At 40.3% G+C, this 19,474-nt stretch overlaps 1 protein-coding gene across 2 annotated transcripts in view; it reads right to left on the bottom strand.

Annotated features, from left to right (window-relative positions):
• Positions 1-19,474, bottom strand: part of dcaf5 (ddb1 and cul4 associated factor 5) — a 28,418-nt gene that overhangs the window by 5,874 nt on the left and 3,070 nt on the right. Inside the window, exons 2-9 of one of the 2 annotated variants that reach the window (XM_050062904.1) lie at positions 19,204-19,347; positions 18,534-18,570; positions 18,293-18,432; positions 14,128-14,257; positions 10,445-10,587; positions 10,336-10,406; positions 3,946-4,012; positions 892-1,019 (exon numbers count right to left, since the gene is read on the bottom strand). In XM_050062904.1, coding sequence (XP_049918861.1) covers positions 892-1,019; positions 3,946-4,012; positions 10,336-10,406; positions 10,445-10,587; positions 14,128-14,257; positions 18,293-18,432; positions 18,534-18,570; positions 19,204-19,347 — 860 coding nt within the window. Of the gene's footprint in view, positions 1-891; positions 1,020-3,945; positions 4,013-10,335; positions 10,588-14,127; positions 14,258-18,292; positions 18,433-18,533; positions 18,571-19,203; positions 19,348-19,474 lie in introns of both variants that reach the window. The other variant, XM_050062903.1, reaches the window with a different exon arrangement.

Here is a 19,474-nt window from a genome sequence, read left to right on the forward strand (position 1 = left end):
CAGGTAACGAGTATCATTAATACACGACGTGCCCCAGGCACAACATTTAGCTCCAAATCCACAAAACCAGCCTGAAAATGAAGGAAATCTGAGTCAATGGAGCACAGCTGTGTTGTTGTTGGACCCTGGTCTGAGCCGGCCCGATGCTACGTTATGATTGGCCAGTCTGAGTCCAGGGGTGGGACTAAGCGAAGGGTCAATTGAGCGAGAGAGCTGCAGCTGGCAGCGCCAAGACAAGCTGCGACCTTTTTGTTAAAAAGTAAGATCCATTTTGATAAGGCAGAAACAGCCCTAAAATCGCCATCACCAATTCCACCAAACTCCATTTGAATCAAGCGTTTTTGGCATGTATAGAGTCAGCATATTTTCACATCTAACTGGGTGAATTAAGGGTTTATTTCAACTCAACCAAAGTTGTTGATTGTTGGAACAGTGGAAAGACAAACCAAACCCGCTTTAAAAGTTTGAATGAAGTGTGTTTTACAGTGATTAAATCACTGTTTATCTAAATGGAGTCTGGTGGGTTTTGCAACAGCATTTTCAGGGCTGTTTCTGGTTAAACAAAAAGGATCTTACTCTTGAACAGAAAGGTCTGTCTCTGTAGGGATCCTTTCCATGATGTTGTCAAACACCTATAATAACAATCTGAGCCTGTCAGTGGCAAAAAAAAAACACTTACAGTGGACGTAAATTGACAGTGTGCGCAGGCCCATGTGGTTACACTGCAGCCTGTTTTGTGGCTGCCTGCTGTGGTGCTGTCACTCAATACTGGACCAATTTAAAAAGTCATTACTCTCATTAGTTACTTAGACAACACTGGTAAATGGGGTCCAGGTTTGAAAACACTGAACTTACCCTTTAAAAACACAGCAATATTGTTTCTTTACTAACCTTGATGACTTTCTCCACGCCAGAGGAGCAGATCATGTAGGTGTGAGGGTTGAAGCGGACCTGGTTCACAATGGAGCGGTGACCCTTCAGGACCATGAAAGCCCCGTTGACCACACGACCAGGGCCGCCTTGGAGGAAGAAAACGATGTGGGTTTGTTTAATGTGACACCAGCAGACAAACACATGAGCTCATAGTCACAGAGATACAACACTATGTCAAGCATTTGTTCAAACAAACACATCCACATGTGAGACAGCCATGATTATTTAATCTGAGAATACAGACTGTGAAATACCCATTAGTCTGACACATAACTGGCCCAGTGCACATATTTTCAGTGTGAGAAACTCCAGGGAAAAAAAAATCCATAAATGTGTCAGGTGGAGCTATGAACGGCCACATTCCTGGAGTGCTGCATTTTTGGAATTTTCTTTCCAGAATAATTACATCTGCGGCGTGTTCACTGTAGGTCCATGCGGAGCAGTCACTTTAAACTTTTCAGCATTTACCTTTCGTTTTTTAGTTTGTCTGGACAGGTGACAACATTCACACTCAGGAAAAGTTGGACACAAGTAAGAACTTAAACTGAACCAATGCCTACCTACTCATGGTGGAAAATATTACACCAAACCCCCTTTAAGAAATATGAAATATTAACAATTCTTTAAGTGTTCACAAAACCACAGAACTCTAGAAACACAAGATAAAAAGCATCATATGTCGACAGTTTTCTTGTCAATTCCGCATCAATATAATCAATAAGATAAACTGTATCTGCGTACAAACTCTAAATTTCAGATTTTGTCGCCTCAGCTTGCTACCAGCTTCCGTTGGTTAGCTGCACTATTTTACAGGGTGTCTACAGATATAACCAAGTTAAAGTTAAGACTTTTCAAAGACCTTGCATTAAGAATACTTAATTTAACACAATATAAGACTTTTAAAGACCTTATATCAAGAAAACTTGATTTAAGACAATTTAAGGCTTTATATTAAGAACATTTAATTTAAGACATTTCGAGACTTTTTAAGGCCTTATATAAAAAAAAACTTAATTTAAGACTTTTTTAGGCCTTATATAAGAAAACTTAATATAAGACATTTTCAGACATTTTAAGGCCTTATATTAAGAAAACTTAATTAAAGACTTTTTTAGGCCTTATATAAGAAAACTTAATTTAAGACATTTTCAGACATTTTAAGGCCTTATATTAAGAAAACTTAATTAAAGACTTTTTAGGGCCTTATACTAAGAAAACTTAATTTAAGACAATTTCAGACCTTTTAAGGCCTTATATTAAGAAAATTTAATTAAAGACTTTTTAAGGCCTTATATTTAGAAAACTTGATTTAAGACAAGTAAAAACTTTTAAAGACCTTATATTAAGAAAACTTAATTTAAGACATTTTAAGACCTTTTAAGGCCTTATATTAAGAAAACTTTATCAAATACTTTCTAACACTTTATACTGAGAAAACTTAATTTAAGACAATTTAAGACTTTTTTAGGCCTTGTACTAAGAAAACTTAATTTAAGGCCTATATTAAGAAAACTTAATTTAAGGCCTATATTAAGAAAACTCAATTTAATACAATTTAAGGCTTTTTTAGGCCTTATATAAGAAAAGTTAATATAAGACATTTTGAGACTTTTTAAGGTCTTATATTTATAAAACTTAATTTAAGACAATTTAAGACTTTCTAAGGACCCGTAGACAACCCGTTTCAGTGGGAGGAGACAGTGTGAATGAGAGGTCGAACCATTTCAAATTAAAGATTTCTCACTAAAATACGTGCTCAGATACACACTGAATTAAACACATACTCTTATTCTCTCCACAACATCACCAGTTTCTCCTCCTTTTCCACAGTACAAGAGAACCGAGACTTGTTCATGTTCTTGAGCCTCCCCGGAGTCCCCCCCCAATGTTTACTGTCTACCTGCTTTGCTGCTTCCTGTTTGGTGCTGCAGAGAGTGCAGCTATTGGTTGTTAACAATGTTCATGTCATTGAACTTTAGTATTTGCATCAGATAAGACTTTAAAAACTGAGATGATATTAAACATGTTTGATTTAATCGAAACGTCAAGATGAGGAAAAAACTTACTTCAGTCAGCTTGAACTGAGTTTCATGACCACCTTACTCCAAACAATCAAGATCACAGGAGCGTGTGACAACTCTGGCAAAACTCTCATGATTTTATCGAACATTTGAAATTTGTCTTCCACCATGAAATCACTTTAAAAGTGGTTTGGTGTAAGGCTGGCATAAGACTACAATAAGAGACTGATATGTGATCGTTTCTCATGCCTGGAAAGTATACTGTGACCAGAAGAACTGAGGGCAAACCACAGTCTGGGCTGATGCTCGTTGGCAGAGAGCACAGAGACGTCCATCATTCTCTCTGGAGGTCAGTCGGGTTTGTTTTGCCTAGTCTGACGCCACTGAAATCTTTAACTTTGCAGGATGACAGGTCACAAAACTTGTCCTTAAAGCAAGTATTTGCAAGCTGTGGTACATCTGTTTATGAACCCTGACTTCCTGATGAACAGTGTGAACTTAAACAAACCAAAAACACAAAATAAAGTATTTAGCAGAGAGACAGAAGGAAAACATTCTCATCATGGGAGCTAAATGACATCTTGTTCTAACACCTTTTTAACTTCCATAAATTGATTCCCATACCTGAACCTGCAGGTCGGCCGATACGAGTACCAATCCCATACTATTTTTTTTGAAAAATGTGAACAGCTGTATACTACTAACTAGGGCTGCCCCCTAACAGTCGAATAAACGTTAGTCGACCAGAGAGGTCATTGGTCGGCAAGATTTCATTGGTCATTTAGTCACATAAAAAAAAAAAAAAGAGGAAACTATTAGAAGCTGCACCTCGCCCATATCGGATCCAGCATTTTAGATAGTATTGGAGGTATTTATGATGCTGGTATTGAAACACCTCTACTCTTCTGACATGTGGAGACCCAAAACTTACTACGCATCAGCATACGTCCACATAAATGTGCAGTCAGTGCAGACAGATTAAGTAACTCACCTGCTTCTGGGTCCTTTGGGATTTTCCACATGTAGAGGTTGAAGTCATCCGACCCTGACAAGATGTACTGAAGGACAAAACAGAAGGATGTTTAGAAGTTTAAGTCTGCTCTGTTTCTTTGGACAAAACTTTCCACATATACAGAACATGTACACACAGATTAACTGAGGCAGAGGAACCCTGGGGGGGTCAATGTATGGCACGAAACCACCAGATCTTATCGCAGCGCTCATCGTCTCATAATGTGGATCAAACACGCTCCTGACATGACATGACAGTCTGACCCCGACACAGCTCCTGCTCCTCGTCTGAACTGTTATTAGACTTTGTTAACAGATGGTTCCACTTAAAGCTGTCGCTTAAGGTAAGTTTTGACAGAGCTGCAGAGTGGGGGATGTGCTCGGGTCTTATACATACATGTGTCTTTTAAAGAACCATATAGGGAAGGAAAGGGCTGGCAGCCAGTGGTGGAAAAAGTATTCAGAACTTTTACTCAAGTGAAGTAGTAACATCACAGTGAAGAAATACTCTGTTACAAGTAAAAGTCCAACATTTAAAACTTCACTAAGTTAAAAGTACTAAAGAACAGTTGTTTTGTTGAGTTACTGCCTCCAGCGAAGGAGTCCAAGTATCTCAGTGTCTTGTTCTTGAGTGAGGGTAGAATGGAGGCCGAGATGGACTGGCAGTTTGGTGCGGCATCTGCAGTGATGCGGGCACTGCGCCAGACCATCGTGGTGAAGACGCAGCTGAGCCAGAAGGTGCAGCTTTTGATTTACTGGTCTATGTCCCAACCCTCACCTATGGTCATGAGCTCTGGGTAGTGACCGAAAGAATGAGATTGCAGATACAAGTGGCCGAAACGAATGAGAAGTGCGTAGTGATGCGGTTGGCAGGTGTAGTTTGGCAGGGAGAAACTAGTTCCTACAAGAAACTTCTGTCATCAAGGTCTGTGGATTATCTTGAGTAACCAGGTCATGATTTCTGGAAAGAGACATTGATGTTGAGCGCCATCTAGTTCAGTTATACTCAGAAGACATCCATCCATTTTCTTCCACTTATCTGGGGTCCGTTCGAGGGTACTCTAGCCGTCCCTCTCCCCAGCGATGCTTCCGAGCTCCTCCTGGGGGACCCCAAAGCGTTCCCAGGCCAGATGAGATATGTAGTCCCTCCAGTGTGTTCTGGGTCTGCCCCGGGGCCTCCTACAAGTGGGACATGCCTGAACACCTCTAACAGGAGGCGCCCAGGAGGCATCCTGATCAGATGCCCGAACCACCTCAACTGACCCCTTTTGATGCAAAGGAGCAGCGGCTCTACTCCGAGCTCCGTCTGGATGTCTGAGCTCCTCACCTTATCTCTAAGGCTGAGCCCAGACACCCCATGGAGGAAACTCATTTTAGCCGCTTGTATCCACGACTTCATTCTTTCAGTCACTACCCAGAGCTCATGACCATAGGTGAGGGTTGGGATGTAGATGGACTAGTCAATCGAAAGCTTTGCCTTCTGGCTCAGCCCCCCTTACGACAACGGTTTGACTGAGCACTGCAGAAGCTGCACCAAACTGCCGATCCATCTCATGCTCCATTCTACCCTCACTCGTGAAAAAGACCCTGAGATACTTGAACTCCCTTGCTTGACACAATAACTCTCTCTGTGGCTGAAATCTCAAAGACTCTGCAACTCACACAAACAATCTAGATTGATAAACAGCACTACAAGTAAGAGGAAGAATATGTTTCTCTTTTGTTTCGGGGTGAACTGTCCCTTAAAGTACGGCTGACTTTATGCACTGACTTTAATATCTAGTAGTAGTAGTATTATAAATGGATATAGCCACAGCAAAGCGGCTCACGTTGTGGTTGCACCCTGTGGCTGTGGTTACAGTCTGAGCTCGGCTTTTCTCACCAATATATGAGCGTTTGGCTGGAGGCTGGTTCTACACTCGGCTTTTATAAGCATCTACTAAATATTTAGGTGAGCAGTGTGAAGCACCAGAATGTTTTCCTTCTTAAAAATACTCCTCTGCTCATACTTGGCTCTTTTCTTCTTCCTTTTAGCACTTTTCTGTTCAGCTGCAGTGTCTGCTGAGCTTTATTTTACCATCTGGACCGGAGGCACATTTTTGTTCAATCATTTACATTAGTTTTTTGGCCTTGTCTCGTGCTGCTGGTTTTCTGACATTCTGTCAAGTTGAGAATTATTTTTGTGCTGTTTTATCTGCCAATGATTTAAACAAATGTCTTCAATTTCCTTCTGTAAATATTCTGCTGCTCTCCGTGAGCTTTTTCAGTCACTCGCTCAAGTCACTGTTTTACCTCCTTTGGTAAGAATACCAGTCGTCTATGACTTTATCTGAAAAGAACCTGACATAAAATGCTCCGCAGTCATGTAAAACCATATCACTGTTACCCAGATCACTGTAGCTGCAGGGCACATGAACACACTCTGAACTGAACACCTGTGTGCTCCGCCTCAGGTTCCCAGAGGACACGTCAAGAAGGAATGTCACACCCGTAACTCCCTCCCTTTTTCCTTTCCATCATTTTTGTGCGGTGAGTTGCCACCCTGCACCTCTGCTTTCACGTCACTCTGAGAAAATCCTCTGCTGTCTGTGGTTCTGCGTCTATATGAGGAAGTTTCTGAAGAACCAGAGTGCTGTGAGAGCAGTAAATAAACAAGCCGAATCATCTGGTTAAACTCGATCACGGTCTGTGTCACATGTTAAAGCTTCTCTTTTCCTCTAAACTCTGCTGTCTTATTAAAATTCACATCCTGTATTTACACTGTATAAATTATTCTGCATAAAAATCCTAAAGAAATTCTCCAGTTTTGGTCTCAAACTGAAACTGCGGCTTGCTCACGACCCTCCAAAATAAATCTGTAGGCAGTCACACTCTCAGTCTGTAAGCTCACACACAGTGGGAAGGGGTGATATGAATAAAATTGTCACTGTATAAATAATCTCTATAAACAGATATCTGCATATGTATGCAGCATTTACAGGCAACAGGACAAGATTTTGGTACCAGAAACATAAACCAAACCAATAAAAACTACAACAAACCAATAGCTTTTTCTTTCTTCTCAGATATCTGTATGTAGAGATTAGTCAAAAGATGTCGTCTCTCAAATACACTACTGTGTCTCAAGTTGCTTCCTGTTACATTTAGAATTGATTTTTATCTCCTCCTCCTTGTATACAAAGCCCTAAATGAGCTCGGACCAAGCTGCACTGCTAACACCCTTGTTAACTATCTGCCTCCAAGAACGCTGTGATCATCTGTTGCTGGTTTATTGGAGGTTCCCAACAACAGGAAGACGAAGATCAGGGATGCAGCCTTTGTCAATTACACCCCAAAGCTATGGAACACACTACCTATAGATATCAGGGAAGCTAGCTCATTTAATATTTTTAAAAAAAGCTAAAAACGATGCGAACCTCCTGACTCCACCACTCAGGACCAAGCACCAGACCTGGGGTTTCAAACATAGGGCCCATGGGTCAGTATCGGCCTGCCAAAGGGTCCAATGCGGCCCACTAGATGACTAGACCAAGAGGTGCCAGGTTTCAGGAGCAAGTTAAACAATGCCTACTTCATGTCAAATTCTGTTTCAGAGGCTTTTCCTCCCTGACCAGAATACAGCCCTCTGATACAACAATGAATACTTACTGTGACTGTGTTTAAAGATACTGAACATTGTGCCAGATAATGTCAATCAGCAGCTTCAGTTCAAAAGAATATGTATCGGGAAATGTGTGGATAAATGTACATGTAATGACAGTGAGAAGTCGACTGACTGAATGTGGAAAAACTGACATACTTCAGTAATTGCACTTATTTTTCTGAAGACATCTCAGGCTGTTCAGTTGCTCTGTAAAAGGACGAACGGCTACAGACACAAAAAGAGGGAAAATATTGGAGCTGATGGTACTTATAGAGTATTGTGCGGTGGTTTTATTGGTCCAGCCCATCTGAGATCAAACTGGGCTGTATAACTAAAATGAGTTTGACACCCCTGGAGTAGACAGTATGTCAGCGTCTCTGGTTGACAGATTTATATCATGTAATAGTATTTACTGTATGGTCATATTGCTATTGTTTGTTTTTACAGCCTCTAGTGGTCAAACAGTTTTACTGCAGCTCTGAGTGTATCACAACAACTTAAAGTGATTATTAAACCCCAAAAACCTCAGGAGTAATATTAATAATAATATTTACCAGGCTGAAGAGCAGTGATTCACTGCCCTGTCTGAGAAGGAGTTTCACGTCTGTTGCATCACAGCTGGATGTGGTCAGTAAATGTGCTCTGTTGCATTTGTAACCACACCTAACAGTGATGTCACAGTGTCCTGACATACCCTGGAGTACACTGTACATCACTGCAACGAGATCAGAAGGTAAACCAATGACATACAGCAGAAAATAATTTTTTTCTCTTGTTTCTTTCCCTAAAAAGGGAGCGTGACCTTGATGATAACAGGATGCCTGTCTGGGCTATGTGTATAATGACATTTTAGTGGTCACGCTGAAAAAGTGATGAGTTGTATGCATTTATTGTTGTCAACATAATTATTTAATGTTCCTCTTTAAACATATCTGAATCATGTAGAATTAACTTGATCTGAAGAGATTTGAAGTCTACACGTCTCAATCATGTTGAAATGAACAAAAGAAGTCATGTTTTGTTCAAAATGGAAAGCCCCGCCTCCTGGGAACGGGAACACCCACCTCCAGAGCTCTCTACACAGTGAGGGTAATTAAAACCTAACAAATCAGTCAAAGGTAGAGATGGTCTCTTGAGATGCAGCATTTTTAGTGCGCTTTTATCCAGTTTATCTGCTGGTTAGCACTTTCAGCTAATCAATGCTAATGCAAATGTTAGCTACGATTTGCTAGCCAAGCTAACATTAGCCTCAAATATATTTCAAAACCGTATTCGTTAACATTAATAATTCCAGAATATTTCCAGATATTTTTCACCAAGTAAAAGTTATTTTTGTGATATCAAATGTGTTTTTGTGCTTATGCTTATAACATAAAAAAAATCTTAAAAGTTACACGATACATTCGAGTTATATTAGCATTAAGAAATCAAGTTGCAGTTACAGATAAAAATCAGGTACCATGGACATGATTAAATTATTCTGACATTACACAGTAAACTGGTGTTACAGTAACTGAAAATTATATGTAAAGACAACATGATTCTTTTAAACAGTCTAATGTGAATTAAATATTTTGGTTTGACGAGCAATGGTTATTGAGAAAATTTAATGGTTTATGTGTTCATTTTAATGTGTTCGTGTGGGAGCAATGAACACATTACAATCAAGTAAATCCAAAGGACTTTTTTTCAGTGCGTGCAGGGCAGCACTAGATTTTAAATCAATTTTTTTATGAAAATATTTTCATAAAACAGCCCAAAATATTTATAAATATGTTCAAAACTATTGCAAAACATTCTGTTAATTTCAAACCATTTCCTAGAAAACCTTTTTTTAATCTTTTAATTTAATTTCTTTTCCAGGAATTTCATGACTGTGGGAACCCTGTTTATCTTTGTCGTAAGTTCAGAAAAATTAAAATGCTTAGTTTATATCTTTAACTCAGACTCAATTATATACGTACGCATATGAAAAGACTACATCTAATAATAATGAGTAATTTATAGGATTATTTATGACTTCTGTTTGGGCTTCAGGCCACAATCTCCACTCATCATTTAGAGATCAACAGTCTCTCTAAAATTCAATTCAGATTCAGTTTTTCAGCTCTACTTGGCAGCAAGTGAAGAGACTCAAACCAGCAACCCTCCCCTACAGCCCTGACCTGATGCTGTAACCTTTAAACTCCTTCACTCATGTAGAGAAGGATAACTTTTAAGCCTTCGTGAGCTGCACTGACACCCGAGAATGATGTTAACATAATAAACATGGCTGCAGGGTGATGTCATGTCTGAGGAGGACCAACGGGAGGACTGTTGGCTGAGCACAGGGGCTTCTGGTGTTCCTCCAACACCGAAAAGTCCCAATTTCACAGACGGAACTAATATTATTCTATTTTTACTCCGACTGCTCCCACATGTTCCTGATACTCTCCTTCCATTTAAAGAAACCACGGCGTCAGATAAAACAATGTCTCCACTGTTTGTGTTGCTCTATCAGGAGCTCAATCACACCCGGGAGAGCCATACATGCTGGCTTATATGTACATGATATGGAAAATTTCAGACATACATTTCCTTGTGTGTGGGTGGATGGTGTGTTTGGAAATACTGGGATACTGTTACACATTGGAAATAGATGCCTTCAAATTCTGCTCGCCTCTTTTTGCCGTACAATTCTCTACTAGACGTACTGGTGATTGTTTTAGTTGAGGATTTGTGACCCACCTGATCTTTGTCCCCGGCGAAGCAGCAGCTTTTCATGGTGCAGGAGTTGAAGTACCCCTGGTTGTCGAACTCATGGTGCAGGAGTTGAAGTACCCCTGGTTGTCGAACTGGAAGCTGGGCAGGCGGGAGTGCAGCTCATAGAGGACGGGCGGCAGGCGGCGACGCAGTGCCAGCAGCTGGGTGCCGGTGCTGTTGAAGCGAACACTCATGGCGCTCTGCAGGGACATGCTGCCTCCGTAACGCAGCAGTGAGCTGAGAGAGCAGAGGGAAAGAACACATTAAAGCAGGGTGAGACTTGTACGCATGGATACTCTTATTTCCCAAATCTGCCTAAATCAGATGTCGGGAGAGTTGAGCTTGATATATTATCACAAAGGATTGTTAATGTCATTATCATAATGAGCCTGATGTTGATTAGTGGTAATTATTTACTTGATTTTGAATATCGTGTTCATAAAATCCCTCTCACGCCTCAAACTCAGATTTAAGATGTAACTGATGACTTACAAAGCCCTGAGAGGCCTTGCTCCAAGTTATATAATAGATCGTTTATTGCCCTGTGTTCCTTCTCGCACCCTGAGATTCACAGATGCATCTTTTCTTGTTGTTCTGAGAGTCCAGATTAATTCATAAAGATGATAGAGCCTTTGCAATCAAAGCTCCATGATTTTGAAATGAGCTGCCTGAGGAGATCAGGGCTGCAAACTCAGTCTCATCTTTAAAATCATTTCAGTGATTTTAACTGCTTTATTTTTGTGTGTTTACTCTGTGATGTGTATTCTGTTTTTACTGCTTTTACCCTGTTTTATTTGCTTTGTCTTTTATTCGGTTTTGTTAAGCACTTTGTAACCGTGTTTTGAAAGGTGCTATTGTAAATAAAGGTTATTATTATCATTATTATTATTATTAGATTTAGAAACCTCTGTATCAGTGTCAAAACCACCAATCTGAGGCCAAGTTTTGACCAAGATCAGTGTATCAAGACCAAGACCAGACCAGTGAAAGTCCCACACACAATAAAAATGTGAAGCCTGCAGACCACAGGCCACATTCCCACAAAACAACAAACCAAGAAAACAAATGAAGATCCCTCTTTATGCATCTCTATTCATCCACACTGTATATATGTATGCATCTATCATGAGAAATGTCTTGATAAGAATATTTAAAAGTCATTACAGAGGTGAATTTTACATGTGGAAATTTTTCTTCGTTTTCTATGACGATCCAAATAAACACTTATCATCACATGACAGTCATGTGACCAGAGCATACGTATTTAAAGATGGCGTGTTCAATGGGAGAATTGGACTGTCCTTATTTCAGAAGACGTGGACGCAGCTTCACCGTGAATATCTGCCGACGATAAAAGGACATTTAACACATGGACTCATAAATATTTTACCGGTGTCCCCACACAGTGTTCTCTATGGTGTTTATAGTTTGTCTAAACATTTAAAAATACTTTAAATATAGAGTTTTTAAAAAAAGATGGCATCTTCATACACACAGCTGAGTCTGAAGGAGAGCATTAGCTTGAAACGTCACTTGTGGTTGTGCTAAGAAAACTGCATTTAAGGGATCTAGAGTGTGCAGACCTCATGTTTTTATGCCTCCGCACCGACAATAGCCATCCTATTTTCGTGAACGCGACATCTCAAGAACAACTTGAGGGAATTTTTTTTTTTTTTTTTCAAATTTGGCAAAAACGTTCACTTGAAATCAACGCTGAACTGATTAGATTTTGGTGGTCAAAGGTCAGTGTGACTTAACAAAACACGTTTTGGCCATGCCTCAAAACAAGCCCAAAATATATAATTTAATAATTAAATTAATATCGTAAACATGCAGGCGACTAGTTGACTAACGGTCCTAAATGACGACTACTGGTCAACCAAACTTAAAGCAGATTTTTTTCTTCAAATACACTTGAAAGAGCTCATTTGCAAAAACAGATAAGAGCCATTCTTCAAAGTGCACAGTTAAAAAAACATGATTCCTTGAAACATTTTGGATATCTTAGCATTCTGACTGATACTCACTGGTTCATTCAACCAATAAATAATATCTGCTTTTCCAAATAAACACTTTCACTTTAACTGAAAGCTATTTTTAAACCTGATAGTAAATTGAGGGATTTTCTAATCGTAAACATGCCCACAGTGCAGCCAGGCAGAGCCAGCAGTGGAGGAAGAGAAATGACTCAGTGCTTTCTTTTATTGGAAACACCATCAATTGTAAACTAGTAACCAAAACCTAAACCAAACCTGAGAGTGTGTAAACACACACTCAGCACTAAGTGTTTTCACAGTCATTTTATCAGCATAAACATTTGGTTTTTGCAGCAACACGGAGCTGCAGGTGGCGGAGGGCCAGTGGTGATTAGTGTAACTGTGAGACAACAGCACCACCTGGTGGACATGAGCAGGACTGACATGCATCACAAGAGCAGATGAGGACGTCTGACTGTAAACTGACTCTGTTGATACAAACATCTCCTTCTGTCCAAAATCAATGTTAACAACAAAACATCTGAAATGACCAGTAATGGGATAGTTCAGATCTTCTTAGTGGGGTTATACGAGGTACTTATCCATACTCAGTGTATTACATACAGTAGATGGCAGTCGGCACGCCTCCAGTTTGGAGAAGCAGGCAAGTTTAAGTTTAAGTTATAAAGCTATATTTAGAATATTTTCACTGCTTTTTCTCACTGTCAGAGAGCAATGTCCAACAGGGAATTGAAACTTACCTAGTCTCTCTTCATGACCAGACTCCATTGAGAAAAACAGTAATTTATCATCATAGAACACAGGAGCTGCTAGTCTACTGCTGCCTTGATTAGTTTGTTTGTTTGTGTTACTGTGTGACTTTGGCATCTTAAATGTTTAGTTCAGATTCACCAAAGTCACACAATAACACAACAAACCAACAGATTGAGGCAGCGGTAGACCAGCAGCTCCTGTGTTCAACGAGCCTAAATCAGTGTTTTTGTCAATGGAGTCTGGTGGCTATGATGAGAGCATATACGCCAGGAACGAGATCCATCCCCCAAGATGTTTCCTGCTACTATTACTATTTCCTGTTGGCCTGTTTATACTTTGGGCCATCACAAGTTGATAATGAGCACCCCTAACTTGTTGCCGTGTGGTCTCAAGGGGCCTGAAACCCCATTTTTTGGGACATGTCTCTGGCAAAATAGTGCAAATGCAAATGCTATGATGGCATAAATAGTTATACAAGTATGAAATTTGGCAAGGAGTATCCTGACACAAAGAGGAAAGTAGCAAAATATGATTCTGGGGCTTGCTGCCATTTTATTTCAAAATATCACACACCTCACCTAAAAAAAAAACTAAAAAAATGACTGTCCGTTTGACAAATTTTCATTAAAATGATTATTCTTCATCACTTTATGTTTAATATCTCTGCTTCACTTGTACATAGAAAACTTCCCAAGTTCATAAGCTTCAATTTGAGCCCAAATTGACCTTTCTATCTTGAAGCTCCAATGGCAGCACTCCTGTCTGCTTCTCCAAATAGTGTATTTTGCCACTTACCTTCTTCATGATTTTTCTGTTCTATTAACTCTAATAGCTGTTATTAGCTGTAATTTCTGTCTTTGTTTTTATTACCTCCACTTCTCTTTATTTGCATGCTTGTGATATTGTTCAGTGACGCTGCAATAAAAGCTAATTTCCCCACAGGGAGCTGTAGACTTGGGCTGTCTCTTAAAAACTGGGTCAAGAAGAGATAGAAGGTTTAAGAGCTGTAAAAAATAAAAGGTCTAACCTGCGTGGCTTGCGGATGTCCCATAATCCCACTCCCTCCTTGGAGTTGGCTGTGGCGATCAGCCTGGGCTCCACAGGGTTGAACATCACACTATGGAAGGCGGAGGGGTAGCTGGCCAGGCAGAACGGCTCTGCAGGAAGAGATGAGATTTGAATTATAATTAAATGATTAATAACATTTGTGTGAACTCATGTGGCAGGTTTTTAGCCACATTAGAAGCTCTGACAATAACGGTTCACTCTGGTCTAGAGTGAAATATCTCAACATCTTGGCACAAAAACTTTTACTGACATCCATGGTGTCAAGTCAGTTTTTCCTACCGACTCTGGGGGTCCCCTGAGTTCTTATCTAGCACTACCACCATGTTCGCATCTGTTGTTTTGAGGGAAATATCTCGACAACTACCAAATGCACTGCCAAGGAATTTAATACAGACATTCATGAACCCCACAGGATGTACTGTATTTGTTAAATCACAAGTCTCCACCCCACCTGCATCAGACTGTCCCTCCTGACTACACCACTCCCCCCAACATTATATAACTCCACCCTTCAGGCCTGTGACGCTCTTCTCCCTTCAAACCGTGCCAGGTTTGGACAGTTCTTAAGAAGAAAAAGAGTAACACCACAGTGGATGCATTAATGATGTGAGTTAAATCATAACCTAATTTACCAATATAATTATTATTATTGTTTAACACGATGCAGCGCAGTAACATTTTCTTTTAATACTCATTTTTATAGAAAAAAATAATCCGACAACCACCTTCAAAATGTTCACCCACCATGTCGACAATAAAGTGTTGAAACAGCTCCCTGGATCCTGTGTTTGAATGTGCAGCCCAACATAAGATGTTCTGAGAGCTAACATCAGCATAACTATTCAGTTTTTTCAGTATGGTTGGCGACCCCCCACGACCTTTCATCTAGCGCCATCATCTTATGACAAAACATGAGATTTCCATCAGCTGTGCTTTATTGTTAGTGCTTGCTAAATACCACCTAGTTTTGTTTATACTTTCTTCCGTAATAATGCCAAAAAACATGTTTTTTCGTGATGCAAAACAGATTTTTTTTCTAGTCTAGAGACAATAAATTCATTCCTGTAAAAATAAAGTCTTAATTGATATTAGGGTGTCTTAAATCAATCTTTCAAAAGTCTTAAAAATACTCAAACATGGGAGTTAGGATTTTATGAATCTGTTTTTATGTTGAAATGTAAAACCATAAAGCATTTATTGTTTTAAGGCTTTCAAAGAAAAGATTATAAATATTTATTTGGACCCAACAGTGTCCAGACCATCATTATAACTACGAGCGCCACCGTGGCTCAGAGGTAGAGAGGGTCCTCCACTAATCTGAAGATAAGCACTTCCATCCCCGGCTCCTCCAGTCCGCATGTCTAAGTCTCCTTGATCAAGATACTGAACCCCAATTTGCTCCTGATGGCTGTTCCATCGGTGTGTGAGTGTGTTAAAAGCTGTGTAGCAGGTATGCTAGCCTCAGCCACCAGTGGGTAAATGTGTGTATAAATGGCTTTAAAAAGTGCTTTGAGTGGTTGGAAGACGAGAAAGTGCTGTACAAGTGCAGGTCCATTTACCAGATAAGCATTCTTGTACCTGATTATTTTTGCCTGGATGTGTGTGCACACTTGGTCCCTCTTCTGAACACGTGCTTTTTAAAAAAACTATTTCACAAATCCCTGTCACGTTGATGTCGTTTCATTTTTTTCTTTAACTTTGGTTATTGAAAAACTGGTCTTCATTTTCATTCAGACTGATATTAAAACGTCTTAAATCTAATTGGCCTTAAGTTGTAGGAACCCTGGATGTAATTTTTAATATTGGAAAAATTTCTACGTATATTTATCACAGTTTTATGTTTGATGCGACCTAGTTATACTCCAGGAGAGGGCAGTCAACTCACCAGCCAGTCCCAAATACTCACATCAATCACCAATTTAATCCAAACATTCCCCAGCCCAGGTGTATTTACTTATTTTAATGCATCACACTTATGGCTACAGAGGGATTAACACTCAAACACCAGCCCTTAGAGAGACAGCTCGACTAACAAAGGAGTGCAGAAACATCTGTGACTAACTGTCATCCTTTCAAACTGTGAGTGCCGAAACAGACGGACATAAAAAGCCTGCTGGCACACACAGAGTACTGATTACTGCTAAATGTATTATTAGGCCAACTTGGTCACAAGGAGGGCTTCAAAAATAGAAGGATGTGGACGTCATGCAAGATGATCCACTGCATTTTTAAAGTTATCAACAAGTCTCACTAAGTCCCATCTAGAGCCACTATACACCTTATTTTCAGTCCAGCAGAGTCCCTTAAATACACTGAGAGACTGACTGTGAGGGGCTTTTATATTACTGTTATATAGAGACAACATCAGAGAAGACACATGCTTTACAGACAAGCTGCGTTTGTGTATTTTTATTACCACTAAGACCACTGTAGGGGTTAATTTACACACTGACCCACAGTGGTTTTACCAGACTGAGCACCAACTAACTTCTCATTTATTTTCCAGTGCAGGAGGTTTGAGAGGCTGAGGCCACACGATATTTGCTTTCTTCTACAACCACTTCTTAATCTATTTTAAGACTCGCACAACAGCAGTGTATATTTTCATCTTTAAAGGCCCTGAGTCACCAAGCCCACGGTCAGCCGTCAGTCAAAGTTCGCCCACTGGTGAGCATTTGCCGCCCTCGTCGGTGTGGTGTGTCCCGCACCGTTGCCCCTCGTTGGCAACCTGTTGGCTTTTTTTGGCCGATTCAACATGCTGAATAGCACATAGCAGGAGAAACAGAAGTGACTCCCTCTTGGCTTGAGACCAAAACAAACCTGTTACATAAGGTGAGCCTAGTTTTCTTCAGCCATTGAGCTCTTTTGGCAGAAACATTTTGTGTTGTTGTTCACTGTAAATATGCGCTGTTCTTTCAAGATTGGATTGTGTTGTTAAAGTGCTAACAGGCTAACTAGCATAAAGATGGTCTTCTGTTTTCCCTTTTTGAGTGATGAATGCAGACTGTCTGCTGGTACGTAGAGGTATCTCCTCCCATTTAAGCGCAGAACATACACGCTGGCTGACTGTCGGCAGTTTCAGTTTGGTGTTTCTGGGCTTAAGGTTGACAGACTGGAGAGACTGATCAGTTCATTAGCCATAAAGTGGCAAGGTCTCCCCAGCAGGTGCATTACCAACATAAGGCTTATCAGAAAGGGCCCTCTAGAGCTCCTTGTGTCCAGTCTGGTAGAGGTTGGAAATGACACTGATGGAAACCTGTGACCATGTGTAGCCCAAACAGCTCCTACACTGCAGCTACGCAACAGGCAAAGTCAGCCTAATTATAATGGTTATAATCAGTTATTTCTCTATGAGCTCTTTGTGACACCAAAGAACATAAATACGAACACTTTAGAAGCATTAAAGTGCTGCTGCATGAACATATGTTAGTGACCAGAATTTGATTTCCCCACATATGTCCTGATGATGCAGGATGACAAACCCCAAAACTGTCCAATCAATGAGTTACCTGTCGTCAGTAGACCTTCATGTTAACTGCTCTTGGTTTGTTTGCAAAGAGTCAGTGTGAACAGGAACCAGAACGAAAACTAAAATACAACAATGAATCATTTTTTCCCTCAGGTGCGACCAAATGAACCGAACTACAGGTGAGAAAACACCCTTACTTTTCTATCTATACTCTTTCTTACTTTTCTGTCTATCTAATCTTAACCCAGCATCTCCCACTCGGAAACCCCTAGACGACACCATCACTCCCACTCACAGTCTCACCTATGTGCAGCAACAAGGTACTGTACCATCTTGTCCTAAACTGAACTTCAGACCATAAGAAATCATGTCGTAGGTGTCTGTGTGAGTTATCTGTTTCTTTAACTGTGTTTTTTGTCTTGGATTCTCATTTTTATTTGCATGTATATTGGAGACCTGAACCTAGGAAAGGTTCCTTGGACCTTGGGAAGGAACGCTGGAGAACCTGAGAACAAGAATTTCACAGCCAGCGCCACTGTAATTGTTGTGCATGACAAATGAAGACTTGAAACAACATGTATTGCTATATAAAATGATTATTATTATGACCAATGAGCTTTACAGGAACATACATTCCTCCTCCTCCTTAACTTACCTGCACTTGGCGGCTCGCGGGTGTCCCAGATAAGAACGCGCCCATCGTCGGACGAGCTGGCGAACACGTTGTCATTGACCGGGCTGACAGACAAACTGTACACGGCATCAATGTGCAGGAACACGTTCAGAGTTTCCCGTCTGTTGGAACAAACAATTGTTTTGTTTGCGTAAATGCAAACTTAAGGGACAACAAAGCTTTTTATGATTGCTTTAAGTGTTTCAAGTGTCATTTAACCCACCTCTCCACATCGTGAAGAATCACCTGTTCATCATTTCCTGCAGAACGACAAACAGACAATGTGTGGATCACATAGTGAAGGAATGCAGGTGCACAGGATGAGCGCTCTGCTGTAATATTTAACCTCACTGTTCAGATGCAAAACCTGCTTTGCCTTCAGGGGGGTTTTAACAGTGTGGTTAATTAATGATCTGTCATCTAAATCTTTGCATACCATTATCAATATTCTTTCCTCTTGACTTAATTTGCATAGCGGTTTGAGAACAGTCAGTGAACAGAATTCACCACGTGAGTGAATGAATGACTTTATTTTGAACAAAACATAAAATAAAAACTAAACAAACAAAGCATCAACAGACACGCTTAAAAAAGGAGCAGGAAGAATTGAAAACCATTAATATAGATAAAAAAAGTAACTACAGTATTTCTGTGACCACTTAAATGCACATAAAAGTATCCATCAAATATTTTATCTGATAGAGTCTCTGCTCTCAAAGATAAAAGCTGCATCCCGAATGCATCAAAGCTTTCATCTTAATCAGATCTACCTTTCACCTACAGGCCCCCAAGGACAAGGCACAAAAACACCTACACAGGTCAAAGGTCAAGGATAAGGAATGAGCCTTTGCTGTTGTGACAGAGCACAGATCAGATGTATTTCTCGCTCTTACCGCCAGAGAAGACCTTCTTGTTGGTGCTGTCAAAGGCCAGGCAGAAGATGTTGGACAGGTGCTCGCCCTTCAGCTTCACAGGCTTGGAGCGAGCGTGGATGGCTTGTTCCATGTGCCACAGCAGCACCCGGCGGTCGTCTCCTCCTGCAACACATGATTTATTAGATGGATTGACAAAACCAACACCACAGTGTTGTCTGGAGCAGTGGTTTCCAAACTTTTTGACTTACCTACAACCCCCTGTCAAAGGATGCATGTGTCTAAGGTGTAA

Source organism: Epinephelus moara, chromosome 14 (genome assembly GCF_006386435.1).
Source record: "Epinephelus moara isolate mb chromosome 14, YSFRI_EMoa_1.0, whole genome shotgun sequence".
Classification (NCBI taxonomy): Eukaryota; Metazoa; Chordata; class Actinopteri; order Perciformes; family Serranidae; genus Epinephelus; species Epinephelus moara.